The sequence below is a fragment of the Trichomonas vaginalis genome, chromosome IV, assembly GCF_026262505.1.
Source record: "Trichomonas vaginalis G3 chromosome IV, whole genome shotgun sequence".
NCBI classification, from domain to species: Eukaryota; Parabasalia; order Trichomonadida; family Trichomonadidae; genus Trichomonas; species Trichomonas vaginalis.
In genome coordinates, this window is record NC_067206.1 from 32,291,546 (window position 1) to 32,311,463 (window position 19,918).

The 19,918-nt window shown below is 30.1% G+C and overlaps 6 protein-coding genes and 1 pseudogene across 7 annotated transcripts, besides 9 other annotated features; 3 read left to right on the plus strand and 4 right to left on the minus strand.

Annotated features, from left to right (window-relative positions):
* Window positions 1–2,510: 2,510 nt before the first annotated feature.
* TVAGG3_0207340 lies at window positions 2,511–3,324 on the minus strand (annotated as a pseudogene). The gene has a single exon. A coding segment is annotated over exon 1 (814 nt).
* Window positions 3,325–4,044: 720 nt separating this feature from the next.
* Window positions 4,045–4,529: a mobile genetic element.
* A 47-nt stretch (window positions 4,530–4,576) lies between these two features.
* On the minus strand, window positions 4,577–5,029 carry TVAGG3_0207360 (protein of unknown function, DUF4108 family; the record flags this gene model as incomplete). Its single annotated transcript, XM_001294765.1, has 1 exon — window positions 4,577–5,029. One exon carries the CDS (start codon window positions 5,027–5,029, stop codon window positions 4,577–4,579), a length of 453 nt encoding a protein of 150 aa, XP_001294766.1.
* A 529-nt stretch (window positions 5,030–5,558) lies between these two features.
* TVAGG3_0207370 (GTPase protein) lies at window positions 5,559–6,146 on the minus strand (the record flags this gene model as incomplete). The annotated part of the gene is made up of 1 exon (XM_001294766.1): window positions 5,559–6,146. The coding sequence occupies one exon, from the start codon at window positions 6,144–6,146 to the stop codon at window positions 5,559–5,561; it is 588 nt and encodes a 195-aa protein (XP_001294767.1).
* A 21-nt stretch (window positions 6,147–6,167) lies between these two features.
* Window positions 6,168–6,229: a mobile genetic element.
* A 120-nt stretch (window positions 6,230–6,349) lies between these two features.
* Window positions 6,350–6,458: a mobile genetic element.
* A 141-nt stretch (window positions 6,459–6,599) lies between these two features.
* Window positions 6,600–6,708: a mobile genetic element.
* A 141-nt stretch (window positions 6,709–6,849) lies between these two features.
* Window positions 6,850–6,958: a mobile genetic element.
* Window positions 6,959–7,099: 141 nt separating this feature from the next.
* Window positions 7,100–7,208: a mobile genetic element.
* Window positions 7,209–8,208: 1,000 nt separating this feature from the next.
* TVAGG3_0207430 (uncharacterized protein) lies at window positions 8,209–9,021 on the plus strand (the record flags this gene model as incomplete). The annotated part of the gene is made up of 1 exon (XM_051226520.1): window positions 8,330–8,953. The coding sequence occupies one exon, from the start codon at window positions 8,330–8,332 to the stop codon at window positions 8,951–8,953; it is 624 nt and encodes a 207-aa protein (XP_051111506.1).
* A 389-nt stretch (window positions 9,022–9,410) lies between these two features.
* On the plus strand, window positions 9,411–13,338 carry TVAGG3_0207440 (coiled-coil domain-containing protein 180 family; the record flags this gene model as incomplete). Its single annotated transcript, XM_051226521.1, has 1 exon — window positions 9,494–13,252. The coding sequence occupies one exon, from the start codon at window positions 9,494–9,496 to the stop codon at window positions 13,250–13,252; it is 3,759 nt and encodes a 1,252-aa protein (XP_051111507.1).
* Window positions 13,339–13,749: 411 nt separating this feature from the next.
* TVAGG3_0207450 (uncharacterized protein) lies at window positions 13,750–14,742 on the minus strand (the record flags this gene model as incomplete). The annotated part of the gene is made up of 1 exon (XM_001297197.1): window positions 13,750–14,742. One exon carries the CDS (start codon window positions 14,740–14,742, stop codon window positions 13,750–13,752), a length of 993 nt encoding a protein of 330 aa, XP_001297198.1.
* Window positions 14,743–17,667: 2,925 nt separating this feature from the next.
* Window positions 17,668–17,697: a terminal%2Cinverted (terminal inverted repeat of MuDR-3_TvMULE3 transposon ID:TVAGG3_0207460).
* Window positions 17,668–18,788: a mobile genetic element.
* Window positions 18,759–18,788: a terminal%2Cinverted (terminal inverted repeat of MuDR-3_TvMULE3 transposon ID:TVAGG3_0207460).
* A 457-nt stretch (window positions 18,789–19,245) lies between these two features.
* Window positions 19,246–19,910, plus strand: TVAGG3_0207470 (protein of unknown function, DUF4106 family; the record flags this gene model as incomplete). Its single annotated transcript, XM_051226522.1, has 1 exon — window positions 19,246–19,910. A coding segment is annotated over one exon (665 nt), but the record flags the coding sequence as incomplete, so codon positions are not given.
* Between the last annotated feature and the right edge of the window lie 8 nt (window positions 19,911–19,918).

Below are 19,918 nucleotides of genomic sequence, written 5' to 3' on the forward strand. Positions count from 1 at the left end.
ATTCTGATCATCAAATATCAATTTATCATTTATTATATCCAAATAATTTTTAGGTGTTAATTGTTTATTTTGTCGTAAACTAACACCTTTCATTTTTTGTGCAATCTTTTTAAATCACTTCCATCAATTGAACCATTGAATGATGTATAACACTTAGGACATAAAGCAACCATGTTATCACCTTGTTTCTCAATTGCTAAACCCAATAACTTCTTCTCATGTGCTTTTTCTTCAGCTTTATTCTTTAATTTAGGTTTAAATTTCTCATCAAAACAGAAGAAATCAAAAGGTGCGAATTTGAAAATGTTTTTATCATAAAATTGTTTATCGTAACAATTGCTTGAAATGCTTGAGTGTTAGGAAGATTTGGGTCGCCAGCGATTGCCCAATAAGATGAATCAGTATCACCTTCAATGAAATGAAAACGATTAACATCCATGCATTTATACATAAAATCATAAATGAAAACCAAATACCAGTATTTAGCATTATCTAAAGTGAAGAATGCCTCTTGTAAACATGTATCACATCTATAAAATCTATCTTTAAGCATCACTTGATATGTATCTTCACCTATTTCTCTTATGTTTTTAAACTTATTTGACATACATGCAACGCGTGACTTCTGTGCATTCATTATTTTAGTCTTTGCGTAATTTTGTGTATTCATTGCATCGTAACCATATGATCCATTAAGTGAAATCTTGCAAAATAAACTTTTTCCTTTATTTCCTTCTAATTCAGCCTTTTGTCTTTCGTTCATAAATTTGTTCGCAATTCATTAAAACAAGTGTTTTTCGTAAATGTTAAAATTGATTGAATATCATCGATGATAAAATGAAATCTGTCTATTAGATACCAAAGATAATAAGAAGAAAATGGTTGATATTGGTTGTGTTTGATGCTAACTGAGTTAATTTCCTCTGTTTTCTGGTCAACTGGTAGATTGTTTGATTTCATGTAATTATACATAAAACTGCCAATTGTTTTTTCATCTGTGATAATATCTAAGTTTCTTATTATCGGTAAAAAGTTAATGTAATCATTAATGTATTTTTCATCAAATGTGACCCTTTACTTCAGCCACGAATAAAGTATTTTTCTTCTTAATTATTCCCAGTGCTTTTGCTTTCTTTGTTGCTGTATCACAAATGATAACACCATTCAATCTTCCCGGCATATACATTTTATGGTCAGTATATTGAATGAAATCATGAGGATTAGATGAAAATGATGAAGGATATAATGAATTAAAGTCAACTCCAACGAAATGAGTTATAATGTTGGTGGTGTCCTCATTTGATACAGTTTTAGTTTCTGGATTATATGAAAGTTTATTAATGTGCGTGATTCTTTAAGATTAACACGATGTTGAACATTTGATAGACCACCAGTAATTCCATTACGGAGAATGTGATAAGCTTCAACTGAATCTAAAGTCATTGGTAAATTATTTTTTAATGCATAATTTCTTAAATTGATTCTTAAACGTTGAACATCTTCATCTTTATTTGATTTTACGACATTGCAATAACAACACATTAACTGACAATTTTCTTTGGTATGTGGTTTTTCATTATCTATTCTATCCAATGTTGGTTTATTTGCATATGTAAACGCTTTACCACACATTTTGCATTTAGATGAAAGGATTAAATCGTGATAGTATTGATAGTCATCCATTGAAACATTGTTTTTAGTATCCCTTTCCGCTTTTTCATCTTGTTTCTTATATGATTCAATTTTATATTTCCAATACTTTTTTGTTAATTCAAAACTTGATTCCACATTTTCTTCTTCTGGATATGTTTCGTTAGGATTGAAGTTCTTATATGCTAACGCGTAACGAATCATTGATGCATTCGATGATAAAGAAAGATTATGAAGCATATCAATTTTATAAACAAATGTTTCTTCAATAATTTTTATCAATTGGGTCAATCATAATTTCAACATCTTTATTGCAATAATGAATAAAATATTCTAATCTATTCTTAAAGTTTTTAGCATCATTGAGATATATTTGATAATCTGAATCGGATATTGTTTCTTGTGTTAATGCTGAATAAAATGAATCTTGAGTGAATGGTTCCTTTTTATATAATTCATCTTCGTAATTCTCCCATGTGATGAATTGATAAGGGAAAAAGGATTTAACACGTGATTTATTGTTTCCGAAATCTTGAGTGAATTGGTCTAATGTTCCACCCGCTATATAATTTCTGATGTCAATAAATCTTAATTCATATGGACAGTTTGTTTTCTTTACTATGACTTGCTTAAATTGAGAAGAAGAACCCAGCATTGATTTTATCTTCCATTTGCAGTATTTAAATCACGAAGAATTAAATTTAAATCAAACTTTCCTGAATTAAAACCAATGATATTCACTTTATTAAATTCTTCATCTAAAAGCTCTTTAAATGCTTCCTTCTGTTTTTCATTTAATGTTTGCGACTTCATTAATTCTTCATATTGTTCAATATTTGATTTAGCAACTAATGAACAGGTTGAAAATAAAAACTCAATCCAATCAGAAATAAAAGAATCACTCGAAGTTAAGCAAAAATTCCTCGTATAATGTTTTATCGTTTAATTTAACCGTTGATGATACCATGAATGGTTTTAAGTAAGCGTTTAAAGTTGCACACTCAGAAAGTTGTAATTCTTCTTTAGTCTCTAATGTTTCGAAGTCAAAAGTAATATAATATCTTGTTGGTTTATATATTCCTGCAAATTATGTGCTAATAGCCATTGATATATCTTCTGTTTCGTATATGTGGTGCATATGGTTGTTGTGTGTTTTGCAATTGAACGTCTTGAATTAATCTTCCATTATTTTCTTTACATTTCTCACAATGTTTTAAAAATCTTCTTTGTTTTTCCTTTCTGGATCATCACGGATAGAATATACTTCTTCTTTGCAAAAGGGGCAAACTTTATATCCTGTGAGTGCTTCAACGTCTGTTATTTGTCAGCGTGAAGTTTTCCACATGGACTCTGTGTTAATAAAATATTTACTGTTTCAAATTCTGGATCTATCATTATTGATTCCACTAATGGAAAGTCTACCTTATTTATGTCCACGTCTTCTGGTTGAGGATCACAATAATAGAAATCAATATTAACATTTAACATTCTCGCTAATCTCTCACTTTCTGATGAAATGTCAAACCCTTCATATGCATCTATGGCTTCATTTAAATAACTTCTACGAGTTTTAGGATTAACACCATCAGGAATGTTATAGAAGCGTTTAAATAACCTTCTACCTTCGGCTCTTATTTGATTATCATTCATTTTAGCTGTTCCATTTTTGTTCATTTATGTAAGAATAAAAATTAAAAAATAAAAATAAAGTTTATTCTTTAAAGCCCATAAAATGAATTAAGAACACATAAATTTTTATCATCTGCGACGTGACGAATACATTTTAATTTACTCAAGAATGTGTACCCTGATACATTAAATCTAATTCCTGTCTTATTTAATTTCACAACTTTGAAAAGGAATGTATGAATAGCTATAAAATGATGAGATGATGTTTTATGGGTTGCTTCCATTTTTTCTGAAATAAATGAATAAATATAATGCTTATACGTTTTCATATCTTTTATATTCTTAATAACGAATGGTATAGACCTTTCAACTTCGTCTTCCTTCGGTCTGTCTTTCATATGAAACATTATTGGTATCTTCAATAATGAAACCACAATCACATAAAATTTATAGGTTCCAATTGTTTCTTTTGATATTTTATCTAACAAATCAAAAACTTTATCAACACCTGTACATTTATTTAAATAATAATTTGTGTAAATATCATGGTCTTCTTTCTTAAATTGTATTTGTTGCATATGTTACATTTTTCAGTGCTTTTTGAATTTTTCAGAATCAAGAGAGGTGAAAGTAATATACATGGATAATCTCCATCGTCAATAAATTGTAACTTATGTTTATGAATAAATTTTGTGCCTTCTTCTGAAAGTGTTTCATCTATTTCGCCATCTAATAAATTTTGTGTTGATTCTAAGACATAATTTTTATATCTTTCTTCATGAGATTTCTGAACTTCTGATTCTGAAGCTGGGATATTCATTAAACCCTCTACTTCATTTTCATTATATTTTTCAACTTCTCTTAATTCCTTAATTTTTTCATCTATTTCATCTCTTATTTTTTCCAGTCTTTCAATTTCATCATATTCATTATCTTTAATCCGTTCTTCATAATATTCAGGGAAAACATCAGGTTCTTTAGGTTTTTCTTTTTCAGATGTGGGATATAAGAAATTTATAACATCATCTTTATTCATTTTTCCATCATAATCAAATTCATTTAAAAACTCCGCGAATTTTTTACAATTTCTTAAATAATATTTATCAACTTCATAACCCGCCTCCTTTAATATATCCTTTATTTCCTCATTTGTGAATCCTAAATTTTTAACATTGTTAGTTGTGACACTCATTTCATACAAAATAAAAAATAAAATAATAAACATAACTAAGTTTTAATTTTTCGTAAGACATGAATCAAATAATTGATTTCATAAATTCAAATAATCATTAATTTCTTAAAGTTCAATGTTGAACTCATCAAATTCATCTTCATCATCATTATCTTTAGCGAGTTTAATTACTCTTTCAACTCTATCTTTTGATAGTCTTGCGTTTAATTTTTTCTGAAGTTTTTCGTTACCAAGTTCTAAAATTTTACATGGATGATATTTAAACCTGTTAAATTCTTTTTCCTCAGTTTTAATCATTAATCTACAAAGAACTTTAGTGAAGTGGTTTTGTTGTTTAAACCACTTATCCTTAATATTTGTTATAAATTCAATATCCGGAATTAATTCCCAAATTTTTGAATTTTCGATTAATTTACCATCAAATGCAAAAGCAATAGGTTTAATATTAAACTTACCTTTATAAAATAAACTTTCTATGCAATCATCAAAATAAACGTCTACTTGTTTAACATGGGTGAGAATTGGTGAAAGTTTATTCATTAATTGATTCACAGTCATGAATTTTGATTCACTCATTTCTTACGAATTTAAAAAATAAATTATTCAAAAATGTAAGACATTAGTTTCTAATTTCTTTTACTCGTTTATGAGGTCTTTGATTATGACTCCATTGATTCCATTCAGGATTTAAACAATGTTTAATTAATCGCGGAATATCTGACATCATCTATATATATATAGCTTCTTTTATTTTTTTTATTACATTATGTATGGGCTGAGTGTAAATGTCTTACAATTTTGAATATTTTTAAATCTTGATTTATTCAAAAACGTAAGAATAAAAACCGTAAGAATCATACATTTTTTACTTCATATGTTAAAAAAAATGATACAAAATCGTTCAATATTGTATGAATTCTTACGTTTACAAAAAAAGTCACTAACCCCGCCATATATACTACTTTTTAATTTTCTAAATTTTTAGGCAACATGAGCTCATATTGTTTTGTATAAAGTAAAAAATCAATAGATAACTTTAATATGAAATCAAAACAGTACTATTTTATTACATAAAGGAAAATTTATACTAACAGCAGGCTTTTTCTTGTTGTGGAGCAGCTTGATTTGTGCTTTCAAGAGTAGAAGACTTAGGAGGTTGCGGCATCGATACTAATTGCTGCTCTTGATAGAATTTCAAACCGATTTTTGCTGCATGCAAAAATGCTTCATCGACATTGTAGCCTGTAAGTGCAGACATATAAAAGCAATCTGCTCCTATAGAGTTTTTATATTCTATTAGATCATTTTCTTGTGGATATGTTTCCACTTCATCTTTTCTATCGTATTTATTAGCCAAAATTACAATAGGAATACCTATTGGTCCTTGGGATCGAAGTTCCTTTACCCAAAACTTAACCATTTCGAAAGTACTACTTGAAGTAAGATCAAATACTATTAATGCCACATGAGCATATCGATAATAAATGGGACAAATGCTACGAAACTTCTCTTGACCAGCAGTATCCCATACGCAAAAATCGAAATTGACATTATCTATAGTTAAATCTGTTTTTAAGCAAACAGCTGAAATTGTTGCTGCAGAATTAGGATCCCATTTCTTTAAATGATACCTATTATGAAGCGAAGTCTTTCCCACTCTTGAATCGCCAAGCATGACAGCTTTGACCTGTAATTTTGTTATATACGAAAACGATAAAAACGGTTTGACAGAAAAGTGACAACTTTACGTGTCAAAAATATAAAAAGTGATATTTTATTCATCATTATCTTCTTCATAATTTATTTCATATTCTTCGTCTTACCAACAAAAGATGGGAATGTGAACAATTGCGGGCAATTTTTAGCCATTTTGGCTTGGAACTAGAGCCTGCGAGGTACATGGATAGTATCAGTACCTCACAGGCTCTAGTTCTCTATATGGCGCCGAGAAATTTTGGTGAAATGTGGTCGCATTTCACCAAAATTTTTTCGGCGCCATAGGATGAATTGGAGGGTGAGAGATATTATTTCATACAATACTACTCTCACCCTCCAATTCCCAGCCAAAATGGCTAAAAATTGCCCGCAATGTGAACAATTGCGGGCAATTTTTAGCCATTTTGGCTTGGAACTAGAGCCTGCGAGGTACATGGATAGTATCAGTACCTCACAGGCTCTAGTTCTCTATATGGCGCCGAGAAATTTTGGTGAAATGTGGTCGCATTTCACCAAAATTTTTTCGGCGCCATAGGATGAATTGGAGGGTGAGAGATATTATTTCATACAATACTACTCTCACCCTCCAATTCCCAGCCAAAATGGCTAAAAATTGCCCGCAATGTGAACAATTGCGGGCAATTTTTAGCCATTTTGGCTTGGAACTAGAGCCTGCGAGGTACATGGATAGTATCAGTACCTCACAGGCTCTAGTTCTCTATATGGCGCCGAGAAATTTTGGTGAAATGTGGTCGCATTTCACCAAAATTTTTTCGGCGCCATAGGATGAATTGGAGGGTGAGAGATATTATTTCATACAATACTACTCTCACCCTCCAATTCCCAGCCAAAATGGCTAAAAATTGCCCGCAATGTGAACAATTGCGGGCAATTTTTAGCCATTTTGGCTTGGAACTAGAGCCTGCGAGGTACATGGATAGTATCAGTACCTCACAGGCTCTAGTTCTCTATATGGCGCCGAGAAATTTTGGTGAAATGTGGTCGCATTTCACCAAAATTTTTTCGGCGCCATAGGATGAATTGGAGGGTGAGAGATATTATTTCATACAATACTACTCTCACCCTCAATTTTAATTACTTAAACTCATTCTATTTTTTTGACATGTAAATGTCACTTTTACTGAGATCTGACACAATGTCAGATCTCTTTTTTCGTATATAAGAATTTTGACGTCGCTAAGTAATCCATTATCCAAAAAATTGACAATTTTTTGAGAAAGGTTGAACAAACATAGCGAAATCGAGTTGTTATTCAAACTAGGATATAAATATTGGATTTTTATATGTCACGTTTCAATAGCTTTTGAATTGGATTTTTTTCGATACCGGAAAATGATGCAATCTCAAATAATCAATGCGTTTATTTTAACAATTGATCTGATTCAGATCACATGATCATCTTCATCATATTACATCATCATTTTAAGGAGTGGCCCCACATGATCGTAAAAATTAGTTCTTTATGATGCAAAAACTCAAGAGAAATGCGTCTTTATTTCCACAGTTCATATACGAACATCAAGTACTAGCGTTAAAACCCATTAGGTCGGTGATTATCAATTGCGAACTTAAATCTAGAATAGTTTTAACTAACAGGATAGTGAGCGTTTTTGCGTTATTGAATACCATTGCCAATCGAAGACTATTTGTATTCGGCTAAAGATTTGACTAAGAACAACTTGCTCACCCTACTTGGAACAACATATTAAACTTTAGGCGAAGCACTAATATATTTTAATGTATTATCCCTGAGATTTATCAACAGCTTTGAAATTGAATAAAGATATGAAGAATTAATACGTATTGTGCCAAATATGACATACCATATTGATTTTAACATAATAGCATACTATCAGTGAATTCTATATGCTCGAATCTAATAGAGAATAATGAATCATATGTGATATTTAACTAGAAAACGGAAAAATCATAATTATACATGTTTGAGATGATAAATATTTTCTAATGGAATGAGTTTCAAAAAAGACAAAATAGAATTTACAAAATCAAAATTATCGTCATAAATTAATGGAGGAAGAAATTTTATTACAGTATATAGTATTTTGTAGTGTTTTAGTGGTAATAATAGCACTGTTAGTTTACTCAGTTATTAAATCTCGAATGAGACCTTCACCAGATAAATTCATTAAAAATCATCTTCAATTATTCAATGAAAAGAACGATATTTCAGCCGAAGTTAAAGAAGACAAGAAGGATGATATTATACAAGAAGATAAACATGAATTGGCCGATGATAATCCTAAATCTAGAAGACAACAAGGATTTTTCCAGCCAAGTTTCCTTCCACCATCATTACTTCCATACGGATACAGACAAAGAACAGATCTCGGCTCTTCCAATTCAGAACTTCTTACTATATCTGATGTACCAGAAACTCAGAGTAATAAACAGCCAGCTAATGAAAAGAAGGCTACCTATCATAAATACGATTCAATTAGAGATGAAGCTCGTAAATTGTTTATAGAAAGTACAGAAAAAGAAAGAAAAGAGAAAGAACAAAAAGAAGCAGAGAAACGTAAGAAGGAAGAAGAGGAGAAGGAAGCTGCAGTGAAAAGGAAGAAAGAGAAGGAAGCTGAAAATGAAAAACAAACAGCACCTAAGGCTGGATTAAGTTTATCAATGACAAAGTCTCCATCAAAAGATAAAGCTGCAGAAGCAGGTAAAACTCCATCTAACGGCACGACTCTATCAATGAAGCCATCTCTTAGTACTACCCTCAAATAACCATATAATTTGGATATAATAAAAGTTATATTAGAGTGTTTTAATAATTTGTTCAACTGATTTTTTACTAATGACCAAATTTGATATAAATTTTTACTGAATTTGCAAATATTTGGATAGATTTATCATGAAAATCTCACTCAAATCGATAGTATATACAATATATCTTCTTTCCTGCTTAATTTAGTTTGGGCGAGATTTTGCACGTTTAGAGAAAGAAAATGTCGAAAATCGAAGTTCCTCATTCAAGGGAAGGAGGAACTTACGATGAGTATCAAAAATCTCTAACAGATAGGTATCTTAAATGTATTTCATCTCTTGAACAAAGTGCGCAATCCCTTGCAAACGAATGTAAGAGTCAAATTTCAAAATCTATTCAGGAATATCAAGCTTACAAAGCAGGAGAAGAAATCAAAAACTAAAAAGAATATACTTGATTCAATGAAAACTACATCGGTTTCTTTTGAAGATTTGAAAGAGCAAGTTATTCAAATCGGAGAAAATGTTTTAAACCATGCAAATGAATTAAAATCATCATCAATGATTGCATATCAAAAGTCATTTGATCAATTACAACCAATGATCGACAAAATTTACGCTGATTTGAAAGATCAGCTTCCAATTCTCGATCCACAATACTCTGATAGACTTCCAACGGCAATTAAATCTCTTAATGAGATGTTTTACAAAAATAAAACTCAAATGGAAAAAATGTTTGATTCTTTTATAGAATCAGCAAAGAAATCCTCACAAGATAATGTAGATGAGTTTCTTAAGAGAAGTGATGATTGGAGAACAAATAGATTTGAAACTGTTTTTAATGATGCAAAGAATAAGTTGGATCCTTTAAAACAATTAGAATACGGAACAATCTTCGAAGATTTCTACAGAGAACAAGCGAAATTTACACTTTGCTTCCAAAAAATCATTCAAAATTATACAATTATTATGCCACCAGATAAATTCACTTCAAAAGACGTCGAACAATGGTGGGATAAGGCTGAAGAGATGCTACAATTCCATAATAATTTTATAAATATGTTTACAACCAAAATTACTGATCATTTAAACGCGAATATTCTTACAAATTCAAATCTCTTGCAAGATGTCGAACAAGAACTCCAACAATTGAAAGGAGATGCAGAGGCTGCTAATGCCATTGCAGAATTAACACCTCTCCACAAACATTCTCAAAAATTAAATTCAATTTTCATTGAAAAATTGACAAAATTCTGGGATGGTAAAAGAACAGTCTTACGTAAAGTATTTGAGACTCTTCACAGCTTCATATTGCCAATTGTTCAAAGATATGAAAAATATATCAATGAAACAAAGAATTGCTTTGATGAAGTGAGTAAAAATGTTACAACAGTAACTAATAAGTCAAATGATGAGATAACAAAGTATGAAACTCAATTTTCAGAGAAAGAAGCTGAAATTTCGTTATTAGCTAATGAAAAAGACATAAACAATACAGTTACTGTATGCAAAGGTATATTAGATCAGATAGAAAAGGAATACAGATCATCATATGATCAAATTGTTGAAATTTATGACCAACAACCCGAAAAAGTCAAAAAACTCTTTGAAGAAGGCGAAACAGAGCTCCTTACCATATTGAAACTCCGTAAGACAGTCAATGCCCCTGAATTCGACAGCTTTGTGAAAGCTACAAATTCTCATTCGAGAATTAATTCAGCAAGAAAGTCATCGGCTATCCTTAGACGTCCCAAACTCAAAGACTTGAAATTAAATATATTCATTTTCGGAGCAAACAACGGAGCCAAATTCGAAGAAATCGAGCCAATTACTGTAATTCCAGAATTCGACGAAAATTCCGACGAACAGAACAACCAAGGAAATCAGAAGGGCAAAGGCAAAGGAAAACCTCCAATTCCTAAGCCGAAAAAGCCACTTCCGAAAACTCCAAATAGTAAGAACAAAGGTAAGAAAGGAGCTCAAGATAACGAAGATTACGATATGCCAGAATTCAACCTCGTAACAAGTATTCCTAAAATTGATGATCATCTTGCTATTGAAATTTATACTCCTCAAAACAACGAAATTTCCTCATGGGTTAATGAATTCAGGAAATCAGTCATATGTTCTATAAATGACCAATTTTCAGATGTTGTTTACAAAGTTCAATTCAAATTAGAACGCAACAAGTGGGCAAAACAGCTTAATGAGCGTATGAGGACTCATGCACCTCGTTTGAGTCAGTTAGAATTGAACACAGCCAAAACAAGAGTTCTCCAGATTGAATCTCGAAAAATGTTATTAGAAAAACATTTCCATCATTCGGCAGCGAGCTTCAATAAGACTCTCCAAGTCATTGAGCCAAGTATTGAACAGTACAAACAGTCAATGTTCTCTAAAATCGAAGAACTTCGCCCATTAATTAACAAAATTTCCGAAATTCATTCAGTTCAGCACTTTGTTGAGCTTGAACAAGAATTTAAGATTATGGAAAACCATTTTCTTAGTGAATACGAAGAAGAGAAGAATAAAGAAAAAGAATTAGTTCGAAGTTTAGAGTCATCATTTAAACAATTAAATGATCGATTCATCGAAACTGTTTTAGCACAAGATTCATATTCCAATGATGAACGGACGAACGCAATGGCCTATTTCGATAAGATGAACAACCAAGTCTCTAATATTTATAACGCATTGAATGAGAAGATCAACAATGCGTCAACAGAAATCGAGCACAAATATCAACAATTAACAGAAGAATTCCAACAATTAGTTCCTAAACATACAGTTGATGTTACATTCATTGAATCATTGAATGCACAACAACATGTTGCCAAATCCAAATACGACACATTGTGTTTCCGGAACAGACAACAAGAACAAGAAATCGATTCATTGATTTCCCAATTAAGTGAAGCATTGCAATCTGAAGAAAATCCACAACAAAAGATATTAAGCGAATTTGAATCTATCGAACGCTTACGTATTGCATTAGTCAAACGCGGCAAGCACCTGATGATCATGAAAAGCGATATTTCACATGATCCTATTGGTTACAACATTGACTTAGAAACACAAGTTGTTAGTAGTGATCATGATAAAGAACAAAACGATAAAGACAAGAAAAACAAAAGAAATCAGAAGAAACCTAGCACATCTAAACCAAAGATTTCATCTAAGAAAGCACCGGAACAAGATTCTCTTGGCACAATGCAAGGCCAGATTGATCAGATCACATCATCGTTGACTCAAACATCAACAAAAACTATCACTGACTACTTTTCACAACTTAAGACAAATAAGTCGAACATTTGCCGAGTCAACGAGATCAAACCAAACCAAAATGAGTGCATTGATAATGTAAAACAAGTCTGGAATAAACAGATTGAGAACAAAGAACAAATCTTTTCCAGTTCCGGTTTGAAATACAGAACACAAGTTTCACAATCTCTTCCATTATTACGAGAAGCCACAGTTTTAATATATGATTGTGTTGTTAAGTATTATGCGGATAAAATCGAATTATTGACTGTTGACAACAAAGACGAATTCAACAATAAAATGAAAGAATTAAGAACACAACGCGATCAAAACGTCAAAGCATTGAGTCCTAAATTATCCGATTCAAACAACATTTCCGAATTAAAGAAATTGTATAATTCAGAAGAAGAACGACGTAAGAATGAATTAACCGTTATCCAAAACTACGAGAACTCTATTATCGAAACAGAGAAGAACGTAATGAACATGTTCACATCACATTTACCATTAATCACATCTTCATTGATGTCATTGTTTGATAAATTCCCATTATTAGAAGATTTGATTCCAGGTCCAGTTGCCAATGAAGAACGCAGGACATTGAAATCATTGATTAAAGACAAAGAAAGGAAGTCCATGCAATTACCAGATGACCAAGACAGACCATTCCATGTCCGGCAATGGCCAACATTACCTTTAACAATGGAACCATTGTCTTCTATGACCAGTCAAACAGAAAGTCAAGATCAACAAACGAAAGAGAAGAATTCAGGAAGGAAAACAGTTAAGAAACCAAAAAAGAAATCAGATGCAATCAAGTCTGTTGAATCCGCAATGATGCCTATTATTACATCTATTGACACATCTATGCATCGCGGCGTTATTGTTGAAAGGAATCGCTCATTTGAGGAATATCAACGTGAAATGAAGTCACGTGTTACATCATTTGAAACATATATCAATTTCATGAAAGAAGAAACACAGAAATTCTCAGAATTCTGGTTAAAGTCTATCAACAACTTATGTCCACGCTTCGTCATCCCAAAAGAATCTAAATAAATAAAGTTATTTTGTTTTTTATTTTATTAATTATCTCATAAATAATGAATTTTATGTTTTAGAAGTATAAAAAAAGTAAGATGATAAGGTAATAAATCATTGATTAAAGAACAATATTTCAAGTGTTGTTGATATTACAATCAAGAGGTATATTACATATATTCATGAATATTTAGATTCGAATGACATTGACTTCCATCTTCCAAGTTTTGTTGATGTTACAATCAAGAACTCTATACAACAACAACTAATAGTTATGTTAAATATAATCAAATTATGAGATTGTGAAGTGCGAGACTTTTCACCAGACAAAAAATAAATAAATAATCAATATTATCATATTCCATGCTAATTTTTGAGTAGGATTTAATTACATTCATTTATCCATATGGAAATGTAATAAATTCTGTCATCATTGAATTTTTTACAGAACACAGAATACGGATATTTTAGAAAGTTTCTATATAAATAAAAGTAATTTTATTCAAGATAAATAATTAATATAAAATATTTAATAATCGACGACGTGGGAATCGGTGAGAGAAAATTGCAATGGATTCAGTTTTATCTATTGATTTGATAATTGTAAATTCTGCTTGGCAATTACCAGTTGAAAAATGAATCAATTTGTTAGTAAATAGTTCTCTTGTATTTTTAGGTTTTACATTACTAAGAAATGTTGATGAAATCGAATTGTCAATGTAACAACTATCAACTGTTAATTGATCGGCTTCTTTGTTATATATCAAATATGAACCTTGAGGAGTAGTGTTGTTAATAAAAGAACAACTTTTTACAGTAAGAGAATTAACTGTATGGTAAATAATTCCACTTTCTGATGTTGTTTTGGTATTATTTATAATATTACATGAATCAATCAAAGCTTTATACCAAACATTTAATATATTATTTGTTGCTAAATTATTAACAACAGTTGAATAGTTAAATGTTGTTGTGTATTGAAGTGATTTACCTCTATAATGTCCAGCAGGTTGGTTAGAAGCTTTATTTGATGAGAAATTTGTTGATGAGACAACGACATTATCATTCTCTGTTTGACAAACAGATCCTCCATTTTCATTTCCTACATCGAAAATGGAACTTTCAATAATAAAGTTTATGTTATCTGTGTCAACTTTTGTATATGAAAATTGGCCATTTCCTTTACCTTCGCATTTTGTACAACAGAATTTGCGTTGAACAATTGAACTATTCTTGCCAATTTGGTAGTAAACGCAACTTCCATTTAATGTTGAAGTGCATTTACTAAATGAACACTGATTATGTAGAAATAAAGTGTCGGAAACATTATTAAAATAGATAACTCTATCATGATCATCAAAAAAGTTGCATTCATCTAAGAAATATTGTTTTTTTCCTGTTGGGAGATCACAGTTTTGACTGTTTTTAGTTTCTACTCCTGTAAATTGATTATTGAAGTAACTATTCCAAATATTGTCATCCTCTAAAGATAGAATTCTGGTGAACATTTAATTAATTTGTCAAAAAATGCCATCCTATCGTTTTTTTAGAATTTGAAAAAAAAATGCACTCAACTTATTTTTGTCAAAACTAGAGCAAAAATGCCCTAATGCATATGTCCTCCATGTTCTTTCTTGCTGGTGGCGTTAGCGATTATCAGAACAATCTTCTGTTTGCCTGAGAAGAAACGAATTCACCAATTTGTTGAATAAAGTCGAGAATTACATTTTTTGATATAACTTGAACAAAATCTAGCATTTTACTAGTTCACATATGGTTTTTGATCTTTGATCTTTTGAATGTCAGAAATCAAATTTTGCCTGAATATTTATGGTCATATTCTGACACAATGGAATTCGGTCGTGGTATTTTGCCAACAACAAGCAATCGAAAGTATCTATGCATCGTTTCTATTGAAAGAAATAATTATATACCATAATTAATTTTTCTCAACTGGTCAGAGAACGAGAAAAATGCTTAGATCTGAAGAGGATCGATATCATGTGGTGTTGTCAAGCAGTTCGAAATATCCAAAAACAAAATATTAAATGAATAGATTTTGAGATGCTTATATATATATTCGGGAGAAAAAGGTATAAACGGGGCAAAAAGGTGTAAACCTTGATATTTAGAAGCCAATATTAATATAAATAGTATCCTTACATTGAGTATATTTGGGCAGTGCATTCAAAACAAAAACTTAAAAATATGTAAATTTAGCTATTTTAATTTTTTAAAAAAACTTAATAAGACTCAAAAAATCATTGCTAGTAAATTAAAATAGTATATAAGCAATATCTTTATTCATTTTTGCCAATGAAACTTACAATTCTTTGAATAATTTGCAAGAATTTTATTCTTGTTGGCTTTCATTAAGGCCATGTGTAAAAATATTGTGATTTTTACTGGATCCTTTGGACTGTAATCTGTCTAAATTGACTTCAGCGGGCATAAACCAAATAAATTTCATTATTTGGCGTTTTTCTTCGATAAATATTAAGGAGAATGATCTAAATCATATGTGGAACCGTAACATTAAGTGATCATGTGTTGATCCATCAAGGAAATCAGTAGTTGGAGTTGGATAATCCATAATGAAAAATTATAAACGTTCATTTTTTATTAAGTTTTATTTCTTTCATATTTCGATTATTTTAAGGATGTCAATTCGGAAAATTGTTTTCATTTTAGGAGAATATAATTTTCCTTTTGGAAAATTTAAAAAGTGAGACGCGCAGGATTCGAACTTTTTTAAAAGTTGATTTAAATATATTCTAGTGTGATTCTAAGGATAATATCATATTTAAAATAAGAATATACTAGTTTAGGTGGTATAATTTTTTTCGATAAATTTGAGAGCATGTACGTTTAGGGCATCAAAATTGTCAATTCGCTCAGCGAAAGCTGAGCTAGCTTCGTTCTCGAAAGAATAGGGAAGGAGTGAAAGAGAGTGATACAGATGTTGACACATTCATATCATTTCAACAAATTTTGATCAAATTGAAATGCAATGAAATTCAATTCACTTCATATCCTTCAGTCAGTACATTGACATCCTTCTACATCACAATGATAACTCGTGCATCAATAGTTCTACAACTAACTCAGAAAAAACAAGATTTTTCCTTCCAGCTTACAGCTTTTAAAAAGTTTCGATAAAAATCACTCTACTCTTGTTTATCGATATGTTGTGATAGTAGGTAAACGTATTCTTATCGATATTAATAAAAATATTTTTACGAAAATCTGAACCAATTACAGAGTTATTCATAAAGTTTATGATAACTGTAATTACTTCATCTTTGTTTAATATTTGAATAAACAATTTAATTTGCATAATTTTTTTTAGTTGAAAGACAGGAAACTTAGTTGAGTTTGTATTATTTTTATCGTTCAATTCATTGTATCAGTGAGTGATCCAGATATTTAAGATATTTACAAAAAATTTATTAATTTGATTAACAAATTTTAATCAAAATAGCAAAAATCTATTTGATAGCTGTAAGCAAACAATAATTTTTATTTCAAGCAAAATCAATTATTTTCATCTAAACGTATAAAATTGTCAATTTTATGAGAATAAATTTAAAATCTCATGAAATATAAAGGAGAGTAATATTTTTCAATTTTCTTTTTTTCTTTGTCTCAAATATTTTCTGTTGGGAATTTTCTTGTTATCAAAAAATAATTTTAATATTTGTTTATTTCATTATATACAATAAAATTTTAAAAACTCTATTTCTTCTCAAGAAAATTTTTTTCCTTCATATGAAGAAACATTTTGTTCTCCATTTGATGCTGAGTCTAAATCTCGATTTTTGAATTTTCTTCTTTCCAAATTTCTTTTTTCCAAATTAGAAGTTTAATTCAAATTTTCAATAGTTTATATAGTTTCTCAAACCGTCTTAGATTTTCTTACTTTTTGGGGATTTTCTCTCAAAATATACAAAAATAGTAATATCAATACATGTGTCTAATATACTTTAAAACCATCGTGATAAAATTCAAAAACGAAGAGTTCTTCTCTCCAAATTTTTTTCAAAATCAAAAAAATGAGATAAAAAAGTATGTTTGGAAAATTCATTTTTAGCATTTTAGGAATTTCTCACTTTTCTTCCAAATTGACATCCTTAGTTTATAATATCAGTTTGTTATAAGTAATAGGTATTGATTTTTCAATTTATAAACTAATATAATTTTGTGGCCTTTTTTACATTTTTTTGTTATATTGAGAGGCTCTAAATATAAAATCGATTAAATATAATAGTGGAAATTATTATTTGTCGTAGATACTTTTTTAAATACTGAAATTGCATTCATGCATTTATCAAAGTTATTTTTCTCAAACGACTAAAAATTAAAGAGAAATATTATAATTTTAATGCTTCTTGTCGCTAGGATTGTTAGATAAGGCCATGAACCAGATATGGTTTGAGTAGGGGTGATTTTAGCTAAAAGTGACACGCTTGTAAGAAGTGACACACCCGTGAAGGGTGTGATTACCGATCGGTAATTTCGACAGTTTAGAATTTAAAATTTTTTATGGAACTGTTGCGAGTTTCATAAAGAATTTAAGGAATATAAGCAAAGATTTGAATCAAAATCTTAGACCTAAGCCGCTCGATTCGCTCGCGGCTTTCTTTATTATTTTAAATTTGCATATTTCCATCAAAAGTTCATAAGGTAAAAAATTTCGTTTATATTATTGCAAAATAAAATCTTCATTATCAAAATAATATTAAATAATAATATAATATAATTTATAAACAACTATTATTTAATAAAGTTTAATTGCCAAGGTTCATCTAATTTTTTGATTTTTAATGTTTTATGAATTTTATTTATCATGTATATATCTAATGAAGATTATATATGTAGAAGATAAGTACCTTAATATGTACGTAAATTTTAATGAAATTTATACAACATTATAAAAATTTATGAATAAAAACTTGATATAAAATAACATTTTTATTTTTACTAAGAAAAAAAGGTTTTTGATAATAAATTTATTTTATTTCGAAAAAGTAGCAATAATCGTAAAAGGGTATTGATAGGCTTGCTAAAGTAACTAATTTTAGCTGTCAAATACTTTTGTATTTTGGAGTAAATTAGTATAAATTTGTTTTTACTTTTATTTCGAAAAAGTAGCAATAATCGTAAAAGGGTATTGATAGGCTTGCTAAAGTAACTAATTTTAGCTGTCAAATACTTTTGTATTTTGAAGTAAATTAGTATAAATTTGTTTTTACTTTTATTTCGAAAAAGTAGCAATAATCGTAAAAGGGTATTGATAGGCTTGCTAAAGTAACTAATTTTAGCTGTCAAATACTTTTGTATTTTGAAGTAAATTAGTATAAATTTGATATTATTTTAACTCCCTTTGAAAACCTCAATTTTCCATACAGAGGGAACGGGAATAGCATCCAATATTCCCTGAGAATGGTTGCGCATTCTCAGTTCCCTCTATATTTCGAACGAAGCTCTCATCGGTCTTTTTTTTTAATACTAAACGTTTTTTCCCTGTCACTTTTAGCTAAAATTTGGGTTTGCCGATATGGTTTTGCAAATAACGGAATTTGAAAAAGAAAACATTTATAAAAATCAATTATATTATGTCAGATGTATTGCTTATGATATTGAAGTAGCATATCATAGTTCATAAGAGCAATTATGTCATATTCATGTAATGAAAAATGGTAATGTTATTCAAATTTAAGATATTTAAAAAAAAAAAAAAAAAAAAAGGTATTGGGGCTTCCAGGGCTGCGCCCCTCTAGCCCCCTGAAGATGTTTAGTATAACAAGTAAGGGTCTATCGTCGCTACGTCACCAGGTCCCTCGGTCCCTCGGTCCCTCGGTTAAACGAACTTCTCTGAAAAAATGAGACAACATGACATTTTGACAACAGTCCAGGAAGTCTTGACAATATAGAATATGAGAGAGGTCCTATAAACCGGAGAAAGTCTCATATAAACATCTGTCAAAAGCCGCTTTTTAACTTCACTTAAAATGCCACGTAAGCTACGTAAGAATATACGTAAGAGGAAGAGAGCATTGAAACATCCAATAGTAAGACTAACACCACAACAACAGTTGCAACAACAAATGCTGAATGACCCCACTATGTTGCAACAAATGTCAAGCAATCCTATGCTTTTAAACCGAGTTGTTGGTGCACAGAGTGGAGGTTTAAGAGCGGCACTTTTAGCGAAAATGGCAGGCTATGGTGGAGCTGCAGACGGAACAGCCTATAACCCTCAAAGTCAAATGAATTTGAGTTCACTCAAAAATCAAATAACAGATGTCAAAAAGTCAAACATAGACATACAGAAGCAAATAAGTGAAAACGAAAAGAAACTAGAATATGACAGACACACAAAGAAACTCAATGAGTTAAACGTAGAGAAAAAGAAGAAAGAAGAACAACTGAAAGAACTAAGTACAGAGGAATATGCGAAAAAAGTGTCAGAAAAAGCAGCAGAAGTAGCAAAAATGGAACAAGATGTCATAAATTTGAAAAACCATACTACTCAATATAAAGTACTGAAAGATGAAGAGATAAAACAAAAAGCCCTGAAGACATATATGGATAGCGATGAGTATAAAAAAGAAGTTGAAGCAAATGTAAAAGCAGAAAAACTTTTACAGTTGCAAAACCAAACCGTACAGTATGAAAACTTAG